At 38.9% G+C, this 27,654-nt stretch overlaps 1 protein-coding gene and 1 long non-coding RNA gene across 14 annotated transcripts in view; one reads left to right on the top strand and one right to left on the bottom strand.

The window, feature by feature from the left end:
* LOC126872688 (uncharacterized) overlaps nt 1-27,654 on the top strand; it is a 66,105-nt gene that overhangs the window by 3,348 nt on the left and 35,103 nt on the right. Inside the window, exons 4-5 of one of the 2 annotated variants that reach the window (XR_007692118.1) lie at nt 3,128-4,359; nt 4,438-4,573. The exons of the other annotated variant lie outside the window; for it this stretch is intronic. This is a non-coding gene — a long non-coding RNA (uncharacterized LOC126872688). Of the gene's footprint in view, nt 1-3,127; nt 4,360-4,437; nt 4,574-27,654 lie in introns of those variants that run through there. 2 annotated transcript variants of the gene reach the window in all.
* LOC126872672 (uncharacterized) overlaps nt 1-27,654 on the bottom strand; it is a 73,746-nt gene that overhangs the window by 11,990 nt on the left and 34,102 nt on the right. For 2 of the 12 annotated variants that reach the window (XM_050632799.1, XM_050632800.1), the window contains exons 5-6: nt 1,720-1,765; nt 1,557-1,645 (exon numbers count right to left, since the gene is read on the bottom strand). In XM_050632799.1, the coding sequence (XP_050488756.1) occupies nt 1,557-1,645; nt 1,720-1,765 (135 nt within the window). Of the gene's footprint in view, nt 1-703; nt 1,453-1,554; nt 1,646-1,719; nt 1,766-2,137; nt 3,100-27,654 lie in introns of those variants that run through there. The other 10 variants (XR_007692086.1, XR_007692088.1, XR_007692090.1 and 7 more) reach the window with 9 other exon arrangements.

Here is a 27,654-nt window from a genome sequence, read left to right as displayed (position 1 = left end):
CGTTAAATAATAAAAGGACGCACGGTGCCATAGACAGGATCATGAGTGAGAAATTTTCTGAGTTACCAAACAAGATAAATAATATTAGTGCCAAAGAACTTTCAGACGAAGCAGAAACTAGGAAATTGAACGACGAGACGACAGGCAATGCTTATCCACTGCCTAACATCACAGAGATATTGGACCCGCTGGGAAATGCGAATTGCCTCTCCACGTTCGACTTGGCAAAGATACAAAAGCAAGACTCCACGAATTTCGTGAATGTTTCAACCATAATAGGAAAAGAGATAGCAAGTGCATCTCACTCAAAAACTTCTATAAAACCAACAGAAGGAAAATAAAAGTATAGCTATTCCTAACTCCAAAACAGAATCTATAAACAAAAGGGTTTGTAACAAAAATTCAAAGAATAATTCCAAATCTACCAAAAATACTCCTAAACGTTCCTTACAAATAAATAATAATTTAATTACAATAAGCACTTCCAGTGAAACTATTCATCCTGAAAAGGTAGAGGAAAATAAAGGTGTTGTGAATAAAGTAAATAAAGAAGAAAAAGGGGTAACTAAGAAAAAGGATTCTAAACATTTTCAAGCTGAAGAAACGCAAGTCCAACGAGCTCGAAGAAATCAAAAGGGAGAAAATAGGGAATCACCAGTCGAAGATATATATAAAAACTTGAATAAATACGCTAGCCATTAGATTATAATTGGATTAAAAATACTTTATTGGTTACTACATCTAATATTTGACGTAGGTAACATAGTAGGTAGTGCTGATCTTATGATTCCCCCAGGAAAATATAGATGGTATCACACTATACTATATACAAAACATTTTTGGGTTAATATGGCTGCGGCACTTTCAAAAATTTGTATCTTGAATGCTATTAGCAAGCAATTGGATAATTGGATCGATGTCAGTAAACCTGCGTCCTGGCGCAAAATAAAAACTAAAATGAAGGAAAGGAACAAAATTCTCCCCGCACGAATTAGTTTCGGACATCTAGCCAAAGAACCTATTGGTGAAGTAACAATCGAAGAGAACACGGAACCAACATGCGCAGAATATCTCAAAGATCTGTTCAATAAAATTAACACTGTACAACGAATGGCAAAAGAAAATTTGATAAAATCCAAACTAAGATCAAAGGAATATTACGACCGACGAATCAACCCTCAAGATTTTAAAATAGGAGATTCGATATATCTACTAAAAGAACCTAGTAAGGAAAATTCTCCCATCAATATATTAGACGACACAAAGTGCTAGAAATCTTGCAGAACAAAACGTCAAGATTGAAGTAAAAGGGATTCCGCGAACGGTGCACTTAAACAAGCTAAAACTAGCGCATAATCGAAATAAACAATGAATAAAGTGATTTCAGTGGGCAACGTAGTGCAGTAGTGTATGTTGTAGTGCTGTTCGTCGAATAATACAGATATCGAACATCTAAAAGAAAAAAAAAAGAAAATTATTATGTGTACTCCAATTATTGTTTGAATATACAACGTGTTGATTCAATAAATAATTAAAAGAGTGGAAGTGAAAGTTACCTTGTGAACAAGTAATCATCACACGAGAAGGTTTACGTGCAAAATAGGTTATGGATCTCTGTTTGCGGAACACCATGTACGACAGCCAGCTGAAAATAAATGAACAAATTAACTTCAATTGCCTTAATGCAAAATACAACATTACTAAACCTTATAACAATACTGTGGAAGCATGGCGCTGTTCGTTGAACAACACAGATAGCGGAAACCTGAAAAGAAAAGAAGTTTATTACGAGTGCTCCCATTACTGTTTGAATGTAAAACGTGTTAGTTCAACGAATAACTAAAACAGTGAAAGTGCAACTCACCTCGTGAACAATTAATCACCATACAAGGAAGTGTACATACATGAATTTTGAAGATTAACAAGAAGAAATAAAGTAGCTGATAAGTGTAGAAAGTGGTTAGAAAATAATTAAGATAGATTAATTGAAAGTAAAAGGATATTTTATTATGTATTAATCTACGTAGTATTGTTATATGATTATATCTAACATGTAGAAGCGGATTTTGTAATGCACAATAGCGGTCGCACACACAATGCATTATACACATATTAAATTAAATAAACTAAACAGTACCTTTATGGCCACAGATATAAGACGATTGAAGATAACCGTAGTAAGTATCCAAGGCATATCGAAGAATCAGATGATGTTGTGGGAATGATCTAGGTAAGTGATGCAGCATCGAAAGAGTAGAATCTGAAGAATTACAGACAATGTTAATCTAACAAATAGATTTTAATGACTAATAAGGAAACTAATTCATATCATACACAAAATAATAACAAGTAGCAAGTACAAGCAATAATAAATTAATAGGGAAAATAAGAAAGGTCAATAAACACAGGAATAGGTTAGAAATTAATCAAGATAGACTAACTAAATATTAACAACATGACCGAACTCGGTGCAAAAGAATAAAGTTACGCTACACAAAATATCTGGTAACACAATACACAAAAAACATTAACTAAATTAAACAAGACTTATATAAATGCAAGTCGTGTATAATCAAAACAATGACTATTGAAATTCGGTAACAACACAATCCATGCTATCACATTTAAGTAACACACGGTATTGACACACACAATATCATAATACACAAAACAATATTACAGAAACACTACTAAATAAAAATTATAGTAATTAACAATGAATTAGCTATTTCAACAACACGCTACTGTTGACATTAAACCAACGATACACGCAAGCGAACATGTTGAAAAATTCGTCGCGCGTACCCCACATACGCACCTCATCACAAATAATAGCCAATACAATGTCATACAGCATCATAATAGCAATGTTAGGTACTAATAAAAAAAAAAAAAAAAAAAAAAAAAAAAAAAAAAAAAAAAGGAGAGAGTTAAGGCAAATATATATAGTAAATAACAACTAACATAATCATAACATATTATATATATTATACTATATACAGAGATACAGTATTCATACAAGGAACAGGTCCGAATGAAACATATATAAAAAAAAAAAAAAAAAAAATATATATATATATAATATATATATATATTAACTATTTTAGTATGTGTGTTAACACAAAAGTGTGTGTATTTGAGGTTATGTGTCAATCATTTGATTTCATATATATACATATATATCTTGTAGTGTGACAACATAGTATTGAAGGTTTTGTTTCTAGATTATTGTGCGTTTAGTGTGTGTTTACATATTTGTGTTTGATGATAGAATTTCTGTATGCGATTACTCAGGTCGTTGCGGTGTTAATTACTTTGAGCGTTTGGGCTATCGACAGGTTGTCGCTTAGTCCCAAGTGTTGCGTTGTGTATTCTATTTCTTTTGTAGATTATTAATAGTAGTTTTAGTTTAGAAAATAGATTATTTATATGTTTATATAGAGACGTGCATGTTTCATAATGTAGTTCTTATTTTATAATGCTTTACCGGCATGTAGGCTAGTTTTAAGTATGTATTTTAGATTGTAGAATGCACATAGATTAGTAGTAGTTTAGAATATAGATTTTTATATGTTTGTATAGAGACATGCATGTTTCGTAGCGTAGTTCTTATTTTATAACTCTTTACCGGAACGTAGGCTAGTTTTAAGTATGTATCTTAGATTATCGATTTGAATCAATAATGTAGAATGTGCACACATTAATAGTGGTTTAGAATATAGATTATATATATATTTATATATAGACATGCATGTTTCGTAACGTAGTTCTTATTTTATAACTCTTTACCGGAACGTAGGCTAGTTTTAAGTATGTATCTGTTTAATAGAATGCGCACACATATATATATGTTTCTGACAATGTAACTTTTATTTCTTTAATAATACAATATTGTATGTTTTATGTATTCGTTAGACTATTAGTTTTTAACTTTGTATATACTTATATTTCATAAATTGATAATATTGTATTTATTGCATAGTATTATAAGCGCTAACTCTAATATTTACTAATTTATTACATGCCTAGCATATATGTTTATACTTGTATGTAACTCTCCAAGTTGATTGATTAAAATATATTTATATATACTTGTATTTCTGGCGTTTCAATTATTTCCCCTTTTGTAGTTATTCTTATTTTATGATTTATTTGTTTGGTTCGTAACTCGTTCAATCCGTTAGCTGGTTTTATTTATTTTATTTTACACTGGTTGCATTTATTAGTCGCCCTTGTTTTGTTAATCCTTCCTTTAGTTTCGTAGCGCCGTGTGTTCGTTTGTGCATTCAAATCCTTATTCGCGCGTTTTGTATAGAATGGTTTTCTTGTTCTTGTTACGGCGCGTGCGGAGCGCGGGACGTGACAAAAATAGCTCGCAAATCGCGAAGATTTCGTCGATTTTGACGAAAACTAACTGTCATTTCCTTCCCGTTGGAGATATTTCGACGTTTAAGCGCTCGTTGAACTCCATTTTACACTGCAAACGCAATGCACTACCGTTTAACAGTCGAAACAATCAAAATAGCTCGCAAATCGCGAAGATTTCGTCGATTTTGACGAAAAATAGCCTTCATTTCCTTCCCGTTGGAGATATTTCGACCTTTAAGCACTCGTTGAACTCCATTTCACTGTGCTATTGCAATGCACAACCATTTAAGCGTCGAAACAATCAAAATATCTCGCAAATCGCGAAGATTTCGTCGATTTTGACGAAAAATAGCCTTCATTTCCTTCCCGTTGGATATATTTCGACCTTTAAGCACTCGTTGAACTCCATTTCACAGTGCTAATGCAATGCACAACCGTTTAAGCGTCGAAACAATCAAAATATCTCGCAAATCGCGATTTTGATGAAAATTAACTGTCATTTCCTTCCCGTTGGAGATATTTCGACGTTTAAGCGCTCGTTGAACTCCATTTTACAGTGCAAATGCATTGCTCTACCGTTTAAGCGTCGAAACAATCAAAGTAGCTCACAAATCGCGAAGATTTCGTCGATTTTGACGAAAAATAGCCGTCATTTCCATCCCGTTGGAGATATTTCGACGTTTAAGCACTCGTTGAAGTCCATTTCACAGTGCTAATGCAATGCACAAACGTTTAAGCGTCGAAACAATCAAAATATCTCGCAAATCGCGATTTTGATGAAAATTAACTGTCATTTCCTTCCCGTTGGAGATATTTTGACGTTTAAGCGCTCGTTGAACTCCATTTTACAGTGCAAATGCATTGCACAACCGTTTAAGAGTCGAAACAATCAAAATAGCTCGCAAATCGCGAAGATTTCGTCGATTTTGACGAAAAATAGCCGTCATTTCCTTCCCGTTGGAGATATTTCGACGTTTAAGCACTCGTTGAACTCCATTTCACAGTGCTAATGCAATGCACAACCGTTTAAGCGTCGAAACAATCAAAATATATCGCATATCGCGATTTTGACGAAAAATAGCCGCCATTTCCTGCCCGTTGGAAATATTACGACGTTTAAGCGCTCGTTGAACTCCATTTCACAGTGCTAATGCAATGCACAACCGTTTAAGCGTAGAAACAATCATAATATCTCGCAAATCGCGAAGATTTCGTCGATTTTGACGAAAAATAGCCTTCATTTCCTTCCCGTTGGAGATATTTCGACCTTTAAGCACTCGTTGAACTCCATCTCACAGTGCTAATGCAATGCACAACCGTTTAAGCGTCGAAACAATCAAAATATCTCGCAAATCGCGATTTTGATGAAAATTAACTGTCATTTCCTTCCCGTTGGAGATATTTCGACGTTTAAGCACTCACTGAACTCCATTTCACAGTGCTAATGTAATGCATAACCAATTAAGCGTCGAAACAATCAAAATATCTCGCAAATCGCGATTTTGATGAAAATTAACTGTCATTTCCTTCCCGTTGGAGATATTTCGACGTTTAAGCGCTCGTTGAACACCATTTTACAGTGCAAATGCATTGCTCTACCGTTTAAGCGTCGAAACAATCAAAATAGCTCACAAATCGCGAAGATTTCGTCGACTTTGACGAAAAATAGCCGTCATTTCCATCCCGTTGGAGATATTTCGACGTTTAAGCACTCGTTGAAGTCCATTTCACAGTGCTAATGCAATGCACAACCGTTTAGGCTTCGAAACAATCAAAATATCTCGCAAATCGCGATTTTGATGAAAATTAACTGTCATTTCCTTCCCGTTGGAGATATTTTGACGTTTAAGCGCTCGTTGAACTCCATTTTACAGTGCAAATGCATTGCACAACCGTTTAACAGTCGAAACAATCAAAATAGCTCGCAAATCGAGAAGATTTCGTCGATTTTGACGAAAAATAGCCGTCATTTCCTTCCCGTTGGAGATATTTCGACGTTTAAGCACCCGTTGAACTCCATTTCACAGTGCAAATGCAATGCACAACCGTTTAAGCGTCGAAACAATCAAAATATATCGCATATCGCGATTTTGACGAAAAATTGACGCCATTTCCTGCCCGTTGGAAATATTTCGACGTTTAAGCGCTCGTTGAACTCCATTTCACAGTGCTAATGCAATGCACAACCGTTTAAGCGTCGAAACAATCATAATATCTCGCAAATCGCGAAGATTTCGTCGATTTTGACGAAAAATAGCCTTCATTTCCTTCCCGTTGGAGATATTTCGACCTTTAAGCACTCGTTGAACTCCATTTCACAGTGCTAATGCAATGCACAACCGTTTAAGCGTCGAAACAATCAAAATATCTCGCAAATCGCGATTTTGATGAAAATTAACTGTCATTTCCTTCCCGTTGGAGATATTTCGACGTTTATGCGCTCATTGAACTCTATTTTACAGTGCAAATGCATTGCACAACCGTTTAAGCGTCGAAACAATCATAATATCTCGCAAATCGCGAAGATTTCGTCGATTTTGACGAAAAATAGCCTTCATTTCCTTCCCGTTGGAGATATTTCGACCTTTAAGCACTCGTTGAACTCCATTTCACTGTGCTATTGCAATGCACAACCATTTAAGCGTCGAAACAATCAAAATATCTCGCAAATCGCGAAGATTTCGTCGATTTTGACGAAAAATAGCCTTCATTTCCTTCCCGTTGGATATATTTCGACCTTTAAGCACTCGTTGAACTCCATTTCACAGTGCTAATGCAATGCACAACCGTTTAAGCGTCGAAACAATCAAAATATCTCGCAAATCGCGATTTTGATGAAAATTAACTGTCATTTCCTTCCCGTTGGAGATATTTCGACGTTTAAGCGCTCGTTGAACTCCATTTTACAGTGCAAATGCATTGCACAACCGTTTAAGAGTCGAAACAATAAAAATAGCTCGCAAATCGCGAAGATTTCGTCGATTTTGACGAAAAATAGCCGTCATTTCCTTCCCGTTGGAGATATTTCGACGTTTAAGCACTCGTTGAACTCCATTTCACAGTGCTAATGCAATGCACAACCGTTTAAGCGTCGAAACAATCAAAATATATCGCATATCGCGATTTTGACGAAAAATAGCCGCCATTTCCTGCCCGTTGGAAATATTACGACGTTTAAGCGCTCGTTGAACTCCATTTCACAGTGCTAATGCAATGCACAACCGTTTAAGCGTAGAAACAATCATAATATCTCGCAAATCGCGAAGATTTCGTCGATTTTGACGAAAAATAGCCTTCATTTCCTTCCCGTTGGAGATATTTCGACCTTTAAGCACTCGTTGAACTCCATTTCACTGTGCTATTGCAATGCACAACCATTTAAGCGTCGAAACAATCAAAATATCTCGCAAATCGCGAAGATTTCGTCGATTTTGACGAAAAATAGCCTTCATTTCCTTCCCGTTGGATATATTTCGACCTTTAAGCACTCGTTGAACTCCATTTCACAGTGCTAATGCAATGCACAACCGTTTAAGCGTCGAAACAATCAAAATATCTCGCAAATCGCGATTTTGATGAAAATTAACTGTCATTTCCTTCCCGTTGGAGATATTTCGACGTTTAAGCGCTCGTTGAACTCCATTTTACAGTGCAAATGCATTGCTCTACCGTTTAAGCGTCGAAACAATCAAAGTAGCTCACAAATCGCGAAGATTTCGTCGATTTTGACGAAAAATAGCCGTCATTTCCATCCCGTTGGAGATATTTCGACGTTTAAGCACTCGTTGAAGTCCATTTCACAGTGCTAATGCAATGCACAAACGTTTAAGCGTCGAAACAATCAAAATATCTCGCAAATCGCGATTTTGATGAAAATTAACTGTCATTTCCTTCCCGTTGGAGATATTTTGACGTTTAAGCGCTCGTTGAACTCCATTTTACAGTGCAAATGCATTGCACAACCGTTTAAGAGTCGAAACAATCAAAATAGCTCGCAAATCGCGAAGATTTCGTCGATTTTGACGAAAAATAGCCGTCATTTCCTTCCCGTTGGAGATATTTCGACGTTTAAGCACTCGTTGAACTCCATTTCACAGTGCTAATGCAATGCACAACCGTTTAAGCGTCGAAACAATCAAAATATATCGCATATCGCGATTTTGACGAAAAATAGCCGCCATTTCCTGCCCGTTGGAAATATTACGACGTTTAAGCGCTCGTTGAACTCCATTTCACAGTGCTAATGCAATGCACAACCGTTTAAGCGTAGAAACAATCATAATATCTCGCAAATCGCGAAGATTTCGTCGATTTTGACGAAAAATAGCCTTCATTTCCTTCCCGTTGGAGATATTTCGACCTTTAAGCACTCGTTGAACTCCATCTCACAGTGCTAATGCAATGCACAACCGTTTAAGCGTCGAAACAATCAAAATATCTCGCAAATCGCGATTTTGATGAAAATTAACTGTCATTTCCTTCCCGTTGGAGATATTTCGACGTTTAAGCACTCACTGAACTCCATTTCACAGTGCTAATGTAATGCATAACCAATTAAGCGTCGAAACAATCAAAATATCTCGCAAATCGCGATTTTGATGAAAATTAACTGTCATTTCCTTCCCGTTGGAGATATTTCGACGTTTAAGCGCTCGTTGAACACCATTTTACAGTGCAAATGCATTGCTCTACCGTTTAAGCGTCGAAACAATCAAAATAGCTCACAAATCGCGAAGATTTCGTCGACTTTGACGAAAAATAGCCGTCATTTCCATCCCGTTGGAGATATTTCGACGTTTAAGCACTCGTTGAAGTCCATTTCACAGTGCTAATGCAATGCACAACCGTTTAGGCTTCGAAACAATCAAAATATCTCGCAAATCGCGATTTTGATGAAAATTAACTGTCATTTCCTTCCCGTTGGAGATATTTTGACGTTTAAGCGCTCGTTGAACTCCATTTTACAGTGCAAATGCATTGCACAACCGTTTAACAGTCGAAACAATCAAAATAGCTCGCAAATCGAGAAGATTTCGTCGATTTTGACGAAAAATAGCCGTCATTTCCTTCCCGTTGGAGATATTTCGACGTTTAAGCACCCGTTGAACTCCATTTCACAGTGCAAATGCAATGCACAACCGTTTAAGCGTCGAAACAATCAAAATATATCGCATATCGCGATTTTGACGAAAAATTGACGCCATTTCCTGCCCGTTGGAAATATTTCGACGTTTAAGCGCTCGTTGAACTCCATTTCACAGTGCTAATGCAATGCACAACCGTTTAAGCGTCGAAACAATCATAATATCTCGCAAATCGCGAAGATTTCGTCGATTTTGACGAAAAATAGCCTTCATTTCCTTCCCGTTGGAGATATTTCGACCTTTAAGCACTCGTTGAACTCCATTTCACAGTGCTAATGCAATGCACAACCGTTTAAGCGTCGAAACAATCAAAATATCTCGCAAATCGCGATTTTGATGAAAATTAACTGTCATTTCCTTCCCGTTGGAGATATTTCGACGTTTATGCGCTCATTGAACTCTATTTTACAGTGCAAATGCATTGCACAACCGTTTAAGCGTCGAAACAATCATAATATCTCGCAAATCGCGAAGATTTCGTCGATTTTGACGAAAAATAGCCTTCATTTCCTTCCCGTTGGAGATATTTCGACCTTTAAGCACTCGTTGAACTCCATTTCACTGTGCTATTGCAATGCACAACCATTTAAGCGTCGAAACAATCAAAATATCTCGCAAATCGCGAAGATTTCGTCGATTTTGACGAAAAATAGCCTTCATTTCCTTCCCGTTGGATATATTTCGACCTTTAAGCACTCGTTGAACTCCATTTCACAGTGCTAATGCAATGCACAACCGTTTAAGCGTCGAAACAATCAAAATATCTCGCAAATCGCGATTTTGATGAAAATTAACTGTCATTTCCTTCCCGTTGGAGATATTTCGACGTTTAAGCGCTCGTTGAACTCCATTTTACAGTGCAAATGCATTGCACAACCGTTTAAGAGTCGAAACAATAAAAATAGCTCGCAAATCGCGAAGATTTCGTCGATTTTGACGAAAAATAGCCGTCATTTCCTTCCCGTTGGAGATATTTCGACGTTTAAGCACTCGTTGAACTCCATTTCACAGTGCTAATGCAATGCACAACCGTTTAAGCGTCGAAACAATCAAAATATATCGCATATCGCGATTTTGACGAAAAATAGCCGCCATTTCCTGCCCGTTGGAAATATTACGACGTTTAAGCGCTCGTTGAACTCCATTTCACAGTGCTAATGCAATGCACAACCGTTTAAGCGTAGAAACAATCATAATATCTCGCAAATCGCGAAGATTTCGTCGATTTTGACGAAAAATAGCCTTCATTTCCTTCCCGTTGGAGATATTTCGACCTTTAAGCACTCGTTGAACTCCATTTCACAGTGCTAATGCAATGCACAACCGTTTAAGCGTCGAAACAATCAAAATATCTCGCAAATCGCGATTTTGATGAAAATTAACTGTCATTTCCTTCCCGTTGGAGATATTTCGACGTTTAAGCACTCACTGAACTCCATTTCACAGTGCTAATGTAATGCATAACCAATTAAGCGTCGAAACAATCAAAATATCTCGCAAATCGCGATTTTGTCGAAAAATAGCCGTCATTTCCTTCCCGTTAGAGATATTTCGTCGTTTAAGCACTCGTTGAACTCCATTTCACAGTGCTAATGCAATGCACAACCGTTTAAGCGTCGAAACAATCAAAATATCTCGCAAATCGCGATTTTGATGAAAATTAACTGTCATTTCCTTCCCGTTGGAGATATTTCGACGTTTATGCGCTCATTGAACTCCATTTTACAGTGCAAATGCATTGCACAACCGTTTAAGCGTCGAAACAATCATAATATCTCGCAAATCGCGAAGATTTCGTCGATTTTGACGAAAAATAGCCTTCATTTCCTTCCCGTTGGAGATATTTCGACCTTTAAGCACTCGTTGAACTCCATCTCACAGTGCTAATGCAATGCACAACCGTTTAAGCGTCGAAACAATCAAAATATCTCGCAAATCGCGATTTTGATGAAAATTAACTGTCATTTCCTTCCCGTTGGAGATATTTCGACGTTTAAGCACTCACTGAACTCCATTTCACAGTGCTAATGTAATGCATAACCAATTAAGCGTCGAAACAATCAAAATATCTCGCAAATCGCGATTTTGATGAAAATTAACTGTCATTTCCTTCCCGTTGGAGATATTTCGACGTTTATGCGCTCATTGAACTCCATTTTACAGTGCAAATGCATTGCACAACCGTTTAAGCGTCGAAACAATCATAATATCTCGCAAATCGCGAAGATTTCGTCGATTTTGACGAAAAATAGCCTTCATTTCCTTCCCGTTGGAGATATTTCGACCTTTAAGCACTCGTTGAACTCCATTTCACTGTGCTATTGCAATGCACAACCATTTAAGCGTCGAAACAATCAAAATATCTCGCAAATCGCGAAGATTTCGTCGATTTTGACGAAAAATAGCCTTCATTTCCTTCCCGTTGGAGATATTTCGACCTTTAAGCACTCGTTGAACTCCATTTCACAGTGCTATTGCAATGCACAACCATTTAAGCGTCGAAACAATCAAAATATCTCGCAAATCGCGAAGATTTCGTCGATTTTGACGAAAAATAGCCTTCATTTCCTTCCCGTTGGATATATTTCGACCTTTAAGCGCTCGTTGAACACCATTTTACAGTGCAAATGCATTGCTCTACCGTTTAAGCGTCGAAACAATCAAAATAGCTCACAAATCGCGAAGATTTCGTCGACTTTGACGAAAAATAGCCGTCATTTCCATCCCGTTGGAGATATTTCGACGTTTAAGCACTCGTTGAAGTCCATTTCACAGTGCTAATGCAATGCACAACCGTTTAGGCGTCGAAACAATCAAAATATCTCGCAAATCGCGATTTTGATGAAAATTAACTGTCATTTCCTTCCCGTTGGAGATATTTTGACGTTTAAGCGCTCGTTGAACTCCATTTTACAGTGCAAATGCATTGCACAACCGTTTAAGAGTCGAAACAATCAAAATATCTCGCAAATCGCGAAGATTTCGTCGACTTTGACGAAAAATAGCCGTCATTTCCATCCCGTTGGAGATATTTCGACGTTTAAGCACTCGTTGAAGTCCATTTGACAGTGCTAATGCAATGCACAGCCGTTTAAGCGTCGAAACAATCAAAATATCTCGCAAATCGCGATTTTGATGAAAATTAACTGTCATTTCCTTCCCGTTGGAGATATTTCGACGTTTAAGCGCTCGTTGAACTCCATTTTACAGTGCAAATGCATTGCTCTACCGTTTAAGCGTCGAAACAATCAAAACAGCTCACAAATCGCGAAGATTTCGTCGACTTTGACGAAAAATAGCCGTCATTTCCATCCCGTTGGAGATATTTCGACGTTTAAGCACTCGTTGAAGTCCATTTCACAGTGCTAATGCAATGCACAACCGTTTAGGCGTCGAAACAATCAAAATATCTCGCAAATCGCGATTTTGTTGAAAATTAACTGTCATTTCCTTCCCGTTGGAGATATTTTGACGTTTAAGCGCTCGTTGAACTCCATTTTACAGTGCAAATGCATTGCACAACCGTTTAAGAGTTGAAACAATCAAAATAGCTCGCAAATCGCGAAGATTTCGTCGATTTTGAAGAAAAATAGCCGTCATTTCCTTCCCGTTGGAGATATTTCGACGTTTAAGCACTCGTTGAACTCCATTTCACAGTGCTAATGCAATGCACAACCGTTTAAGCGTCGAAACAATCAAAATATATCGCATATCGCGATTCTGACGAAAAATAGCCGTCATTTCCTGCCCGTTGGAGATATTTCGACGTTTAAGCTCTCGTTGAATTCCATTTCACAGTGCTAATGCAACGCACAACCGTTTAAGCGTCGAAACAATCAAAATATATCGCAAATCGCGATTTTGACGAAAAATAGCCGCCATTTCCTGCCCGTTGAAGATATTTCGACGTTTAAGCACTCGTTGAACTCCATTTCGCAGTGCTAATGCAATGCGCAACCGTTTAAGCGTCGAAACAATCAAAATATCTCGCAAATCGCGATTTTGACGAAAAATAGCCGTCATTTCCTGCCAGTTGGAGATATTTCGACGTTTAAGCTCTCGTTGAACGCCATTTCACAGTGCTAATGCAATGCACAACCGTTTAAGCGTCGAAACAATCAAAATATCTCGCAAATCGCGAAGATTTCGTCGATTTTGACGAAAAATAGCCGTCATTTCCTTCCCGCTGGAGATATCTCGACGTTTAAGCACTCGTTGCACTCCATTTCACAGTGCTATTGCAATGCACAACCGTTTAAGAGTCGAAACAATCAAAATATCTCGCAAATCGCGATTTTGATGAAAATTAACTGTCATTTCCTCCCCGTTGGAGATATTTCGACGTTTAAGCGCTCGTTGAACTCCATTTTACAGTGCAAATGGATTGCACAACCGTTTACGCGTCGAAACAATCAAAATAGCTCGCAAATCGCGAAGATTTTGTCGATCTTGACGAAAAATAGCCGTCATTTCCATCCCGTTGGAGATATTTCGACGTTTAAGCACTCGTTGAACTCCATTTCACAGTGCTAATGCAATGCACAACCATTTAAGCGTCGAAACAATCAAAATATCTCGCAAATCGCGAAGATTTCGTCGATTTTGTCGAAAAATAGCCGTCATTTCCTTCCCGTTGGAGATATTTCGACGTTTAAGCGCTCGTTGAACTCCATTTTACAGTGCAAATGGATTGCACAACCGTTTAAGCGTCGAAACAATCAAAATAGCTCGCAAATCGCGAAGATTTCGTCGATTTTGCCGAAAAATAGCCTTCATTTCCTTCCCGTTGGATATATTTCGACCTTTAAGCGCTCGTTGAACACCATTTTACAGTGCAAATGCATTGCTCTACCGTTTAAGCGTCGAAACAATCAAAATAGCTCACAAATCGCGAAGATTTCGTCGACTTTGACGAAAAATAGCCGTCATTTCCATCCCGTTGGAGATATTTCGACGTTTAAGCACTCGTTGAAGTCCATTTCACAGTGCTAATGCAATGCACAACCGTTTAGGCGTCGAAACAATCAAAATATCTCGCAAATCGCGATTTTGATGAAAATTAACTGTCATTTCCTTCCCGTTGGAGATATTTTGACGTTTAAGCGCTCGTTGAACTCCATTTTACAGTGCAAATGCATTGCACAACCGTTTAAGAGTCGAAACAATCAAAATATCTCGCAAATCGCGAAGATTTCGTCGACTTTGACGAAAAATAGCCGTCATTTCCATCCCGTTGGAGATATTTCGACGTTTAAGCACTCGTTGAAGTCCATTTGACAGTGCTAATGCAATGCACAGCCGTTTAAGCGTCGAAACAATCAAAATATCTCGCAAATCGCGATTTTGATGAAAATTAACTGTCATTTCCTTCCCGTTGGAGATATTTCGACGTTTAAGCGCTCGTTGAACTCCATTTTACAGTGCAAATGCATTGCTCTACCGTTTAAGCGTCGAAACAATCAAAACAGCTCACAAATCGCGAAGATTTCGTCGACTTTGACGAAAAATAGCCGTCATTTCCATCCCGTTGGAGATATTTCGACGTTTAAGCACTCGTTGAAGTCCATTTCACAGTGCTAATGCAATGCACAACCGTTTAGGCGTCGAAACAATCAAAATATCTCGCAAATCGCGATTTTGTTGAAAATTAACTGTCATTTCCTTCCCGTTGGAGATATTTTGACGTTTAAGCGCTCGTTGAACTCCATTTTACAGTGCAAATGCATTGCACAACCGTTTAAGAGTTGAAACAATCAAAATAGCTCGCAAATCGCGAAGATTTCGTCGATTTTGAAGAAAAATAGCCGTCATTTCCTTCCCGTTGGAGATATTTCGACGTTTAAGCACTCGTTGAACTCCATTTCACAGTGCTAATGCAATGCACAACCGTTTTAAGCGTCGAAACAATCAAAATATATCGCATATCGCGATTCTGACGAAAAATAGCCGTCATTTCCTGCCCGTTGGAGATATTTCGACGTTTAAGCTCTCGTTGAATTCCATTTCACAGTGCTAATGCAATGCACAACCGTTTAAGCGTCGAAACAATCAAAATATATCGCAAATCGCGATTTTGACGAAAAATAGCCGCCATTTCCTGCCCGTTGAAGATATTTCGACGTTTAAGCACTCGTTGAACTCCATTTCGCAGTGCTAATGCAATGCGCAACCGTTTAAGCGTCGAAACAATCAAAATATCTCGCAAATCGCGATTTTGACGAAAAATAGCCGTCATTTCCTGCCAGTTGGAGATATTTCGACGTTTAAGCTCTCGTTGAACTCCATTTCACAGTGCTAATGCAATGCACAACCGTTTAAGCGTCGAAACAATCAAAATATCTCGCAAATCGCGAAGATTTCGTCGATTTTGACGAAAAATAGCCGTCATTTCCTTCCCGCTGGAGATATCTCGACGTTTAAGCACTCGTTGCACTCCATTTCACAGTGCTATTGCAATGCACAACCGTTTAAGAGTCGAAACAATCAAAATATCTCGCAAATCGCGATTTTGATGAAAATTAACTGTCATTTCCTCCCCGTTGGAGATATTTCGACGTTTAAGCGCTCGTTGAACTCCATTTTACAGTGCAAATGGATTGCACAACCGTTTACGCGTCGAAACAATCAAAATAGCTCGCAAATCGCGAAGATTTTGTCGATCTTGACGAAAAATAGCCGTCATTTCCATCCCGTTGGAGATATTTCGACGTTTAAGCACTCGTTGAACTCCATTTCACAGTGCTAATGCAATGCACAACCATTTAAGCGTCGAAACAATCAAAATATCTCGCAAATCGCGAAGATTTCGTCGATTTTGTCGAAAAATAGCCGTCATTTCCTTCCGTTGGAGATATTTCGACGTTTAAGCGCTCGTTGAACTCCATATTACAGTGCAAATGGATTGCACAACCGTTTAAGCGTCGAAACAATCAAAATAGCTCGCAAATCGCGAAGATTTCGTCGATTTTGCCGAAAAATAGCCGTCATTTCCTTCCCGTTGGAGATATTTCGACGTTTAAGCACTCGTTGAACTACATTTCACAGAGTTAATGCAATGCATAACCGTTTAAGCGTCGAAACAATCAAAATATCACGCAAATCGCGAAGATTTCGTCGATTTTGACGAAAAATAACCGTCATTTCCTTCCCGTTGGAGATATTTCGACGTTTAAGCACTCGTTGAACTCCATTTCACAGTACTAATGCAATGCACAACCGTTTAAGCGTCGAAACAATCAAAATATCTCGCAAATCGCGAAGATTCCGTCGATTTTGACGAAAAATAGCCTTCATTTCCTTCCCGTTGGAGATATTTCGACCTTTAAGCACTCGTTGAACTCCATTTCACAGTGCTATTGCAATGCACAACCATATAAGCGTCGAAACAATCAAAATATCTCGCAAATCGCGAAGATTTCGTCGATTTTGACGAAAAATGGCCTTCATTTCCTTCCCGTTGGATATATTTCGACCTTTAAGCACTCGTTGAACTCCATTTCACAATGCTAATGCAATGCACAACCGTTTAAGCGTCGGAACAATCAAAATATCTCGCAAATCGCGATTTTGATGAAAATTAACTGTCATTTCCTTCCCGTTGGAGATATTTCGACGTTTAAGCGCTCGTTGAACACCATTTTACAGTGCAAATGCATTGCTCTACCGTTTAAGCTGCGAAACAATCAAAATAGCTCACAAATCGCGAAGATTTCGTCGACTTTGACGAAAAATAGCCGTCATTTCCATCCCGTTGGAGATATTTCGACGTTTAAGCACTCGTTGAAGTCCATTTCACAGTGCTAATGCAATGCACAACCGTTTAGGCTTCGAAACAATCAAAATATCTCGCAAATCGCGATTTTGATGAAAATTAACTGTCATTTCCTTCCCGTTGGAGATATTTTGACGTTTAAGCGCTCGTTGAACTCCATTTTACAGTGCAAATGCATTGCACAACCGTTTAACAGTCGAAACAATCAAAATAGCTCGCAAATCGAGAAGATTTCGTCGATTTTGACGAAAAATAGCCTTCATTTCCTTCCCGTTGGAGATATTTCGACCTTTAAGCACTCGTTGAACTCCATTTCACAGTGCTAATGCAATGCACAACCGTTTAAGCGTCGAAACAATCAAAATATCTCGCAAATCGCGAAGATTTCGTCGATTTTGACGAAAAATGGCCTTCATTTCCTTCCCGTTGGATATATCTCGACGTTTAAGCACTCGTTGCACTCCATTTCACAGTGCTATTGCAATGCACAACCGTTTAAGAGTCGAAACAATCAAAATATCTCGCAAATCGCGATTTTGATGAAAATTAACTGTCATTTCCTCCCCGTTGGAGATATTTCGACGTTTAAGCGCTCGTTGAACTCCATTTTACAGTGCAAATGGATTGCACAACCGTTTACGCGTCGAAACAATCAAAATAGCTCGCAAATCGCGAAGATTTTGTCGATCTTGACGAAAAATAGCCGTCATTTCCATCCCGTTGGAGATATTTCGACGTTTAAGCACTCGTTGAACTCCATTTCACAGTGCTAATGCAATGCACAACCATTTAAGCGTCGAAACAATCAAAATATCTCGCAAATCGCGAAGATTTCGTCGATTTTGACGAAAAATAGCCTTCATTTCCTTCCCGTTGGAGATATTTCGACCTTTAAGCACTCGTTGAACTCCATTTCACAGTGCTATTGCAATGCACAACCATTTAAGCGTCGAAACAATCAAAATATCTCGCAAATCGCGAAGATTTCGTCGATTTTGACGAAAAATAGCCTTCATTTCCTTCCCGTTGGATATATTTCGACCTTTAAGCGCTCGTTGAACACCATTTTACAGTGCAAATGCATTGCTCTACCGTTTAAGCGTCGAAACAATCAAAATAGCTCACAAATCGCGAAGATTTCGTCGACTTTGACGAAAAATAGCCGTCATTTCCATCCCGTTGGAGATATTTCGACGTTTAAGCACTCGTTGAAGTCCATTTCACAGTGCTAATGCAATGCACAACCGTTTAGGCGTCGAAACAATCAAAATATCTCGCAAATCGCGATTTTGATGAAAATTAACTGTCATTTCCTTCCCGTTGGAGATATTTTGACGTTTAAGCGCTCGTTGAACTCCATTTTACAGTGCAAATGCATTGCACAACCGTTTAAGAGTCGAAACAATCAAAATATCTCGCAAATCGCGAAGATTTCGTCGACTTTGACGAAAAATAGCCGTCATTTCCATCCCGTTGGAGATATTTCGACGTTTAAGCACTCGTTGAAGTCCATTTGACAGTGCTAATGCAATGCACAGCCGTTTAAGCGTCGAAACAATCAAAATATCTCGCAAATCGCGATTTTGATGAAAATTAACTGTCATTTCCTTCCCGTTGGAGATATTTCGACGTTTAAGCGCTCGTTGAACTCCATTTTACAGTGCAAATGCATTGCTCTACCGTTTAAGCGTCGAAACAATCAAAACAGCTCACAAATCGCGAAGATTTCGTCGACTTTGACGAAAAATAGCCGTCATTTCCATCCCGTTGGAGATATTTCGACGTTTAAGCACTCGTTGAAGTCCATTTCACAGTGCTAATGCAATGCACAACCGTTTAGGCGTCGAAACAATCAAAATATCTCGCAAATCGCGATTTTGTTGAAAATTAACTGTCATTTCCTTCCCGTTGGAGATATTTTGACGTTTAAGCGCTCGTTGAACTCCATTTTACAGTGCAAATGCATTGCACAACCGTTTAAGAGTTGAAACAATCAAAATAGCTCGCAAATCGCGAAGATTTCGTCGATTTTGAAGAAAAATAGCCGTCATTTCCTTCCCGTTGGAGATATTTCGACGTTTAAGCACTCGTTGAACTCCATTTCACAGTGCTAATGCAATGCACAACCGTTTAAGCGTCGAAACAATCAAAATATATCGCATATCGCGATTCTGACGAAAAATAGCCGTCATTTCCTGCCCGTTGGAGATATTTCGACGTTTAAGCTCTCGTTGAATTCCATTTCACAGTGCTAATGCAATGCACAACCGTTTAAGCGTCGAAACAATCAAAATATATCGCAAATCGCGATTTTGACGAAAAATAGCCGCCATTTCCTGCCCGTTGAAGATATTTCGACGTTTAAGCACTCGTTGAACTCCATTTCGCAGTGCTAATGCAATGCGCAACCGTTTAAGCGTCGAAACAATCAAAATATCTCGCAAATCGCGATTTTGACGAAAAATAGCCGTCATTTCCTGCCAGTTGGAGATATTTCGACGTTTAAGCTCTCGTTGAACTCCATTTCACAGTGCTAATGCAATGCACAACCGTTTAAGCGTCGAAACAATCAAAATATCTCGCAAATCGCGAAGATTTCGTCGATTTTGACGAAAAATAGCCGTCATTTCCTTCCCGCTGGAGATATCTCGACGTTTAAGCACTCGTTGCACTCCATTTCACAGTGCTATTGCAATGCACAACCGTTTAAGAGTCGAAACAATCAAAATATCTCGCAAATCGCGATTTTGATGAAAATTAACTGTCATTTCCTCCCCGTTGGAGATATTTCGACGTTTAAGCGCTCGTTGAACTCCATTTTACAGTGCAAATGGATTGCACAACCGTTTACGCGTCGAAACAATCAAAATAGCTCGCAAATCGCGAAGATTTTGTCGATCTTGACGAAAAATAGCCGTCATTTCCATCCCGTTGGAGATATTTCGACGTTTAAGCACTCGTTGAACTCCATTTCACAGTGCTAATGCAATGCACAACCATTTAAGCGTCGAAACAATCAAAATATCTCGCAAATCGCGAAGATTTCGTCGATTTTGTCGAAAAATAGCCGTCATTTCCTTCCCGTTGGAGATATTTCGACGTTTAAGCGCTCGTTGAACTCCGTATTACAGTGCAAATGGATTGCACAACCGTTTAAGCGTCGAAACAATCAAAATAGCTCGCAAATCGCGAAGATTTCGTCGATTTTGCCGAAAAATAGCCGTCATTTCCTTCCCGTTGGAGATATTTCGACGTTTAAGCACTCGTTGAACTACATTTCACAGAGTTAATGCAATGCATAACCGTTTAAGCGTCGAAACAATCAAAATATCACGCAAATCGCGAAGATTTCGTCGATTTTGACGAAAAATAACCGTCATTTCCTTCCCGTTGGAGATATTTCGACGTTTAAGCACTCGTTGAACTCCATTTCACAGTACTAATGCAATGCACAACCGTTTAAGCGTCGAAACAATCAAAATATCTCGCAGATCGCGAAGATTCCGTCGATTTTGACGAAAAATAGCCTTCATTTCCTTCCCGTTGGAGATATTTCGACCTTTAAGCACTCGTTGAACTCCATTTCACAGTGCTATTGCAATGCACAACCATATAAGCGTCGAAACAATCAAAATATCTCGCAAATCGCGAAGATTTCGTCGATTTTGACGAAAAATGGCCTTCATTTCCTTCCCGTTGGATATATTTCGACCTTTAAGCACTCGTTGAACTCCATTTCACAATGCTAATGCAATGCACAACCGTTTAAGCGTCGGAACAATCAAAATATCTCGCAAATCGCGATTTTGATGAAAATTAACTGTCATTTCCTTCCCGTTGGAGATATTTCGACGTTTAAGCGCTCGTTGAACACCATTTTACAGTGCAAATGCATTGCTCTACCGTTTAAGCTGCGAAACAATCAAAATAGCTCACAAATCGCGAAGATTTCGTCGACTTTGACGAAAAATAGCCGTCATTTCCATCCCGTTGGAGATATTTCGACGTTTAAGCACTCGTTGAAGTCCATTTCACAGTGCTAATGCAATGCACAACCGTTTAGGCTTCGAAACAATCAAAATATCTCGCAAATCGCGATTTTGATGAAAATTAACTGTCATTTCCTTCCCGTTGGAGATATTTTGACGTTTAAGCGCTCGTTGAACTCCATTTTACAGTGCAAATGCATTGCACAACCGTTTAACAGTCGAAACAATCAAAATAGCTCGCAAATCGAGAAGATTTCGTCGATTTTGACGAAAAATAGCCTTCATTTCCTTCCCGTTGGAGATATTTCGACCTTTAAGCACTCGTTGAACTCCATTTCACAGTGCTAATGCAATGCACAACCGTTTAAGCGTCGAAACAATCAAAATATCTCGCAAATCGCGATTTTGATGAAAATTAACTGTCATTTCCTTCCCGTTGGAGATATTTCGACGTTTAAGCACTCACTGAACTCCATTTCACAGTGCTAATGTAATGCATAACCAATTAAGCGTCGAAACAATCAAAATATCTCGCAAATCGCGATTTTGACGAAAAATAGCCGTCATTTCCTTCCCGTTAGAGATATTTCGTCGTTTAAGCACTCGTTGAACTCCATTTCACAGTGCTAATGCAATGCACAACCGTTTAGGCGTCGAAACAATCAAAATATCTCGCAAATCGCGATTTTGTTGAAAATTAACTGTCATTTCCTTCCCGTTGGAGATATTTTGACGTTTAAGCGCTCGTTGAACTCCATTTTACAGTGCAAATGCATTGCACAACCGTTTAAGAGTTGAAACAATCAAAATAGCTCGCAAATCGCGAAGATTTCGTCGATTTTGAAGAAAAATAGCCGTCATTTCCTTCCCGTTGGAGATATTTCGACGTTTAAGCACTCGTTGAACTCCATTTCACAGTGCTAATGCAATGCACAACCGTTTAAGCGTCGAAACAATCAAAATATATCGCATATCGCGATTTTGACGAAAAATTGCCGCCATTTCCTGCCCGTTGGAAATATTTCGACGTTTAAGCGCTCGTTGAACTCCATTTCACAGTGCTAATGCAATGCACAACCATTTAAGAGTCGAAACAATCAAAATATCTCGCAAATCGCGATTTTGACGAAAAATAGCCGTCATTTCCATCCCGTTGGAGATATTTCGACGTTTAAGCACTCGTTGAAGTCCATTTCACAGTGCTAATGCAATGCACAACCGTTTAGGCGTCGAAACAATCAAAATATCTCGCAAATCGCGATTTTGATGAAAATTAACTGTCATTTCCTTCCCGTTGGAGATATTTTGACGTTTAAGCGCTCGTTGAACTCCATTTTACAGTGCAAATGCATTGCACAACCGTTTAAGAGTCGAAACAATCAAAATAGCTCGCAAATCGCGAAGATTTCGTCGATTTTGACGAAAAATAGCCGTCATTTCCTTCCCGTTGGAGATATTTCGACGTTTAAGCACCCGTTGAACTCCATTTCACAGTGCTAATGCAATGCACAACCGTTTAAGCGTCGAAACAATCAAAATATATCGCATATCGCGATTTTGACGAAAAATTGACGCCATTTCCTGCCCGTTGGAAATATTTCGACGTTTAAGCGCTCGTTGAACTCCATTTCACAGTGCTAATGCAATGCACAACCGTTTAAGCGTCGAAACAATCATAATATCTCACAAATCGCGAAGATTTCGTCGATTTTGACGAAAAATAGCCTTCATTTCCTTCCCGTTGGAGATATTTCGACCTTTAAGCACTCGTTGAACTCCATTTCACAGTGCTAATGCAATGCACAACCGTTTAAGCGTCGAAACAATCAAAATATCTCGCAAATCGCGATTTTGATGAAAATTAACTGTCATTTCCTTCCCGTTGGAGATATTTCGACGTTTATGCGCTCATTGAACTCCATTTTACAGTGCAAATGCATTGCACAACCGTTTAAGCGTCGAAACAATCAAAATATCTCGCAAATCGCGAAGATTTCGTCGATTTTGACGAAAAATAGCCTTCATTTCCTTCCCGTTGGAGATATTTCGCCTTTTAAGCACTCGTTGAACTCCATTTCACAGTGCTAATGCAATGCACAACCATTTAAGCGTCGAAAAAATCAAAATATCTCGCAAATCGCGACGATTTCGTCGATTTTCACGAAAAATAGCCTTCATTTCCTTCCCGTTGGAGATATTTCGACGTTTAAGCGCTCGTTGATCTCCATTTCACAGTGCTAATGCAATGCACAGCCGTTTAAGCGTCGAAACAATCAAAATATCTCGCAAATCGAGAAGATTTCGTCGATTTTGACGAAAAATAGCCGTTATTTCCTTCCCGTTGGAGATATTTCGACGTTGAAGTACTCGTTGAACTCCATTTCACAGTGCTAATGCAATGCACAACCGTTTAAGCGTCGAAACAATCAAAATATCTCGCAAATCGCGAAGATTTCGTCGATTTTGACGAAAAATAGCCTTCATTTCCTTCCCGTTGGAGATATTTCGCCTTTTAAGCACTCGTTGAACTCCATTTCACAGTGCTAATGCAATGCACAACCATTTAAGCGTCGAAAAAATCAAAATATCTCGCAAATCGCGACGATTTCGTCGATTTTCACGAAAAATAGCCTTCATTTCCTTCCCGTTGGAGATATTTCGACGTTTAAGCGCTCGTTGAACTCCATTTTACAGTGCAAATGGATTGCACAACCGTTTACGCGTCGAAACAATCAAAATATCTCGCAAATCGCGAAGATTTCGTCGATTTTGACGAAAAATAGCCGTCATTTCCTGCCCGTTGGAGATATTTCGACGTTTAAGCACTCGTTGAACTCCATTTCACAGTGCAAATGCAATGCACAACCATTTAAGCGTCGAAACAATCAAAATATCTCGCAAATCGCGATTTTGTTGAAAATTAACTGTCATTTCCTTCCCGTTGGAGATATTTTGACGTTTAAGCGCTCGTTGAACTCCATTTCACAGTGCTAATGCAATGCACAACCATTTAAGAGTCGAAACAATCAAAATATCTCGCAAATCGCGATTTTGACGAAAAATAGCCGTCATTTCCATCCCGTTGGAGATATTTCGACGTTTAAGCACTCGTTGAAGTCCATTTCACAGTGCTAATGCAATGCACAACCGTTTAGGCGTCGAAACAATCAAAATATCTCGCAAATCGCGATTTTGATGAAAATTAACTGTCATTTCCTTCCCGTTGGAGATATTTTGACGTTTAAGCGCTCGTTGAACTCCATTTTACAGTGCAAATGCATTGCACAACCGTTTAAGAGTCGAAACAATCAAAATAGCTCGCAAATCGCGAAGATTTCGTCGATTTTGACGAAAAATAGCCTTCATTTCCTTCCCGTTGGAGATATTTCGCCTTTTAAGCACTCGTTGAACTCCATTTCACAGTGCTAATGCAATGCACAACCATTTAAGCGTCGAAAAAATCAAAATATCTCGCAAATCGCGACGATTTCGTCGATTTTCACGAAAAATAGCCTTCATTTCCTTCCCGTTGGAGATATTTCGACGTTTAAGCGCTCGTTGATCTCCATTTCACAGTGCTAATGCAATGCACAGCCGTTTAAGCGTCGAAACAATCAAAATATCTCGCAAATCGAGAAGATTTCGTCGATTTTGACGAAAAATAGCCGTTATTTCCTTCCCGTTGGAGATATTTCGACGTTGAAGTACTCGTTGAACTCCATTTCACAGTGCTAATGCAATGCACAACCGTTTAAGCGTCGAAACAATCAAAATATCTCGCAAATCGCGAAGATTTCGTCGATTTTGACGAAAAATAGCCTTCATTTCCTTCCCGTTGGAGATATTTCGCCTTTTAAGCACTCGTTGAACTCCATTTCACAGTGCTAATGCAATGCACAACCATTTAAGCGTCGAAAAAATCAAAATATCTCGCAAATCGCGACGATTTCGTCGATTTTCACGAAAAATAGCCTTCATTTCCTTCCCGTTGGAGATATTTCGACGTTTAAGCGCTCGTTGAACTCCATTTTACAGTGCAAATGGATTGCACAACCGTTTACGCGTCGAAACAATCAAAATATCTCGCAAATCGCGAAGATTTCGTCGATTTTGACGAAAAATAGCCGTCATTTCCTGCCCGTTGGAGATATTTCGACGTTTAAGCACTCGTTGAACTCCATTTCACAGTGCAAATGCAATGCACAACCATTTAAGCGTCGAAACAATCAAAATAGCTCGCAAATCGCGAAGATTTTGTCGATTTTGACGAAAAATAGCCGTCATTTCCTTCCCGTTGGAGATATTTCGACGTTTAAGCACTCGTTGCACTCCATTTCACAGTGCTAATGCAATGCACAGCCGTTTAAGCGTCGAAACAATCAAAATATCTCGCAAATCGCGATTTTGACGAAAAATAGCCGTCATTTCCTTCCCGTTGGAGATATTTCGACGTTTAAGCACTCGTTGAACTCCATTTCACAGTGCTAATGCAATGCACTACCGTTTAAGCGTCGAAACAATCAAAATATCTCGCAAATCGCGATTTTGATGAAAATTAACTGTCATTTCCTTCCCGTTGGAGATATTTCGACGTTTAAGCGCTCGTTGAACGCCATTTTACAGTGCAAATGCATTGCACAACCGTTTAAGCGTCGAAACAATCAAAATATCTCGCAAATCGCGAAGATTTCGTCGATTTTGACGAAAAATAGCCTTCATTTCCTTCCCGTTGGAGATATTTCGCCTTTTAAGCACTCGTTGAACTCCATTTCACAGTGCTAATGCAATGCACAACCATTTAAGCGTCGAAAAAATCAAAATATCTCGCAAATCGCGACGATTTCGTCGATTTTCACGAAAAATAGCCTTCATTTCCTTCCCGTTGGAGATATTTCGACGTTTAAGCGCTCGTTGAACTCCATTTTACAGTGCAAATGGATAGCACAACCGTTTACGCGTCGAAACAATCAAAATATCTCGCAAATCGCGAAGATTTCGTCGATTTTGACGAAAAATAGCCGTCATTTCCTGCCCGTTGGAGATATTTCGACGTTTAAGCACTCGTTGAACTCCATTTCACAGTGCAAATGCAATGCACAACCATTTAAGCGTCGAAACAATCAAAATAGCTCGCAAATCGCGAAGATTTTGTCGATTTTGACAAAAAATAGCAGTCATTTCCTTCCCGTTGGAGATATTTCGACGTTTAAGCACTCGTTGCACTCCATTTCACAGTGCTAATGCAATGCACAACCGTTTAAGCGTCGAAACAATCAAAATATCTCGCAAATCGCGATTTTGCCGAAAAATAGCCGTCATTTCCTTCCCGTTGGAGATATTTCGACGTTTAAGCACTCGTTGAACTCCATTTCACAGTGCTAATGCAATGCACTACCGTTTAAGCGTCGAAACAATCAAAATATCTCGCAAATCGCGATTTTGATGAAAATTAACTGTCATTTCCTTCCCGTTGGAGATATTTCGACGTTTAAGCGCTCGTTGAACGCCATTTTACAGTGCAAATGCATTGCACTACCATTTAAGCGTCGAAACAATCAAAATAGCTCACAAATCGCGATTTTGACGAAAAATAGCCGTCATTTCCTGCCCGTTGGAGATATTTCGACGTTTAAGCACTCGTTGAACTCCATTTCACAGTGCAAATGCAATGCATAACCATTTAAGCGTCGAAAAAATCAAAATATCTCGCAAATCGCGACGATTTCGTCGATTTTCACGAAAAATAGCCTTCATTTCCTTCCCGTTGGAGATATTTCGACGTTTAAGCGCTCGTTGAACTCCATTTTACAGTGCAAATGGATTGCACAACCGTTTACGCGTCGAAACAATCAAAATATCTCGCAAATCGCGAAGATTTCGTCGATTTTGACGAAAAATAGCCGTCATTTCCTGCCCGTTGGAGATATTTCGACGTTTAAGCACTCGTTGAACTCCATTTCACAGTGCAAATGCAATGCACAACCATTTAATCGTCGAAACAATCAAAATAGCTCGCAAATCGCGAAGATTTTGTCGATTTTGACGAAAAATAGCCGTCATTTCCTTCCCGTTGGAGATATTTCGACGTTTAAGCACTCGTTGAACTCCATTTCACAGTGCAAATGCAATGCACAACCATTTAAGCGTCGAAACAATCAAAATATCTCGCAAATCGCGACGATTTCGTCGATTTTCACGAAAAATAGCCTTCATTTCCTTCCCGTTGGAGATATTTCGACGTTTAAGCGCTCGTTGAACTCCATTTTACAGTGCAAATGGATTGCACAACCGTTTACGCGTCGAAACAATCAAAATATCTCGCACATCGAGAAGATTTCGTCGATTTTGACGAAAAATAGCCGTTATTTCCTTCCCGTTGGAG

This window comes from Bombus huntii, chromosome 13, assembly GCF_024542735.1.
Source record: "Bombus huntii isolate Logan2020A chromosome 13, iyBomHunt1.1, whole genome shotgun sequence".
Taxonomy (NCBI): domain Eukaryota; kingdom Metazoa; phylum Arthropoda; class Insecta; order Hymenoptera; family Apidae; genus Bombus; species Bombus huntii.
Note: the sequence above shows the minus strand (reverse complement) of the source record. Positions and strands in the feature narration are given on the sequence as shown.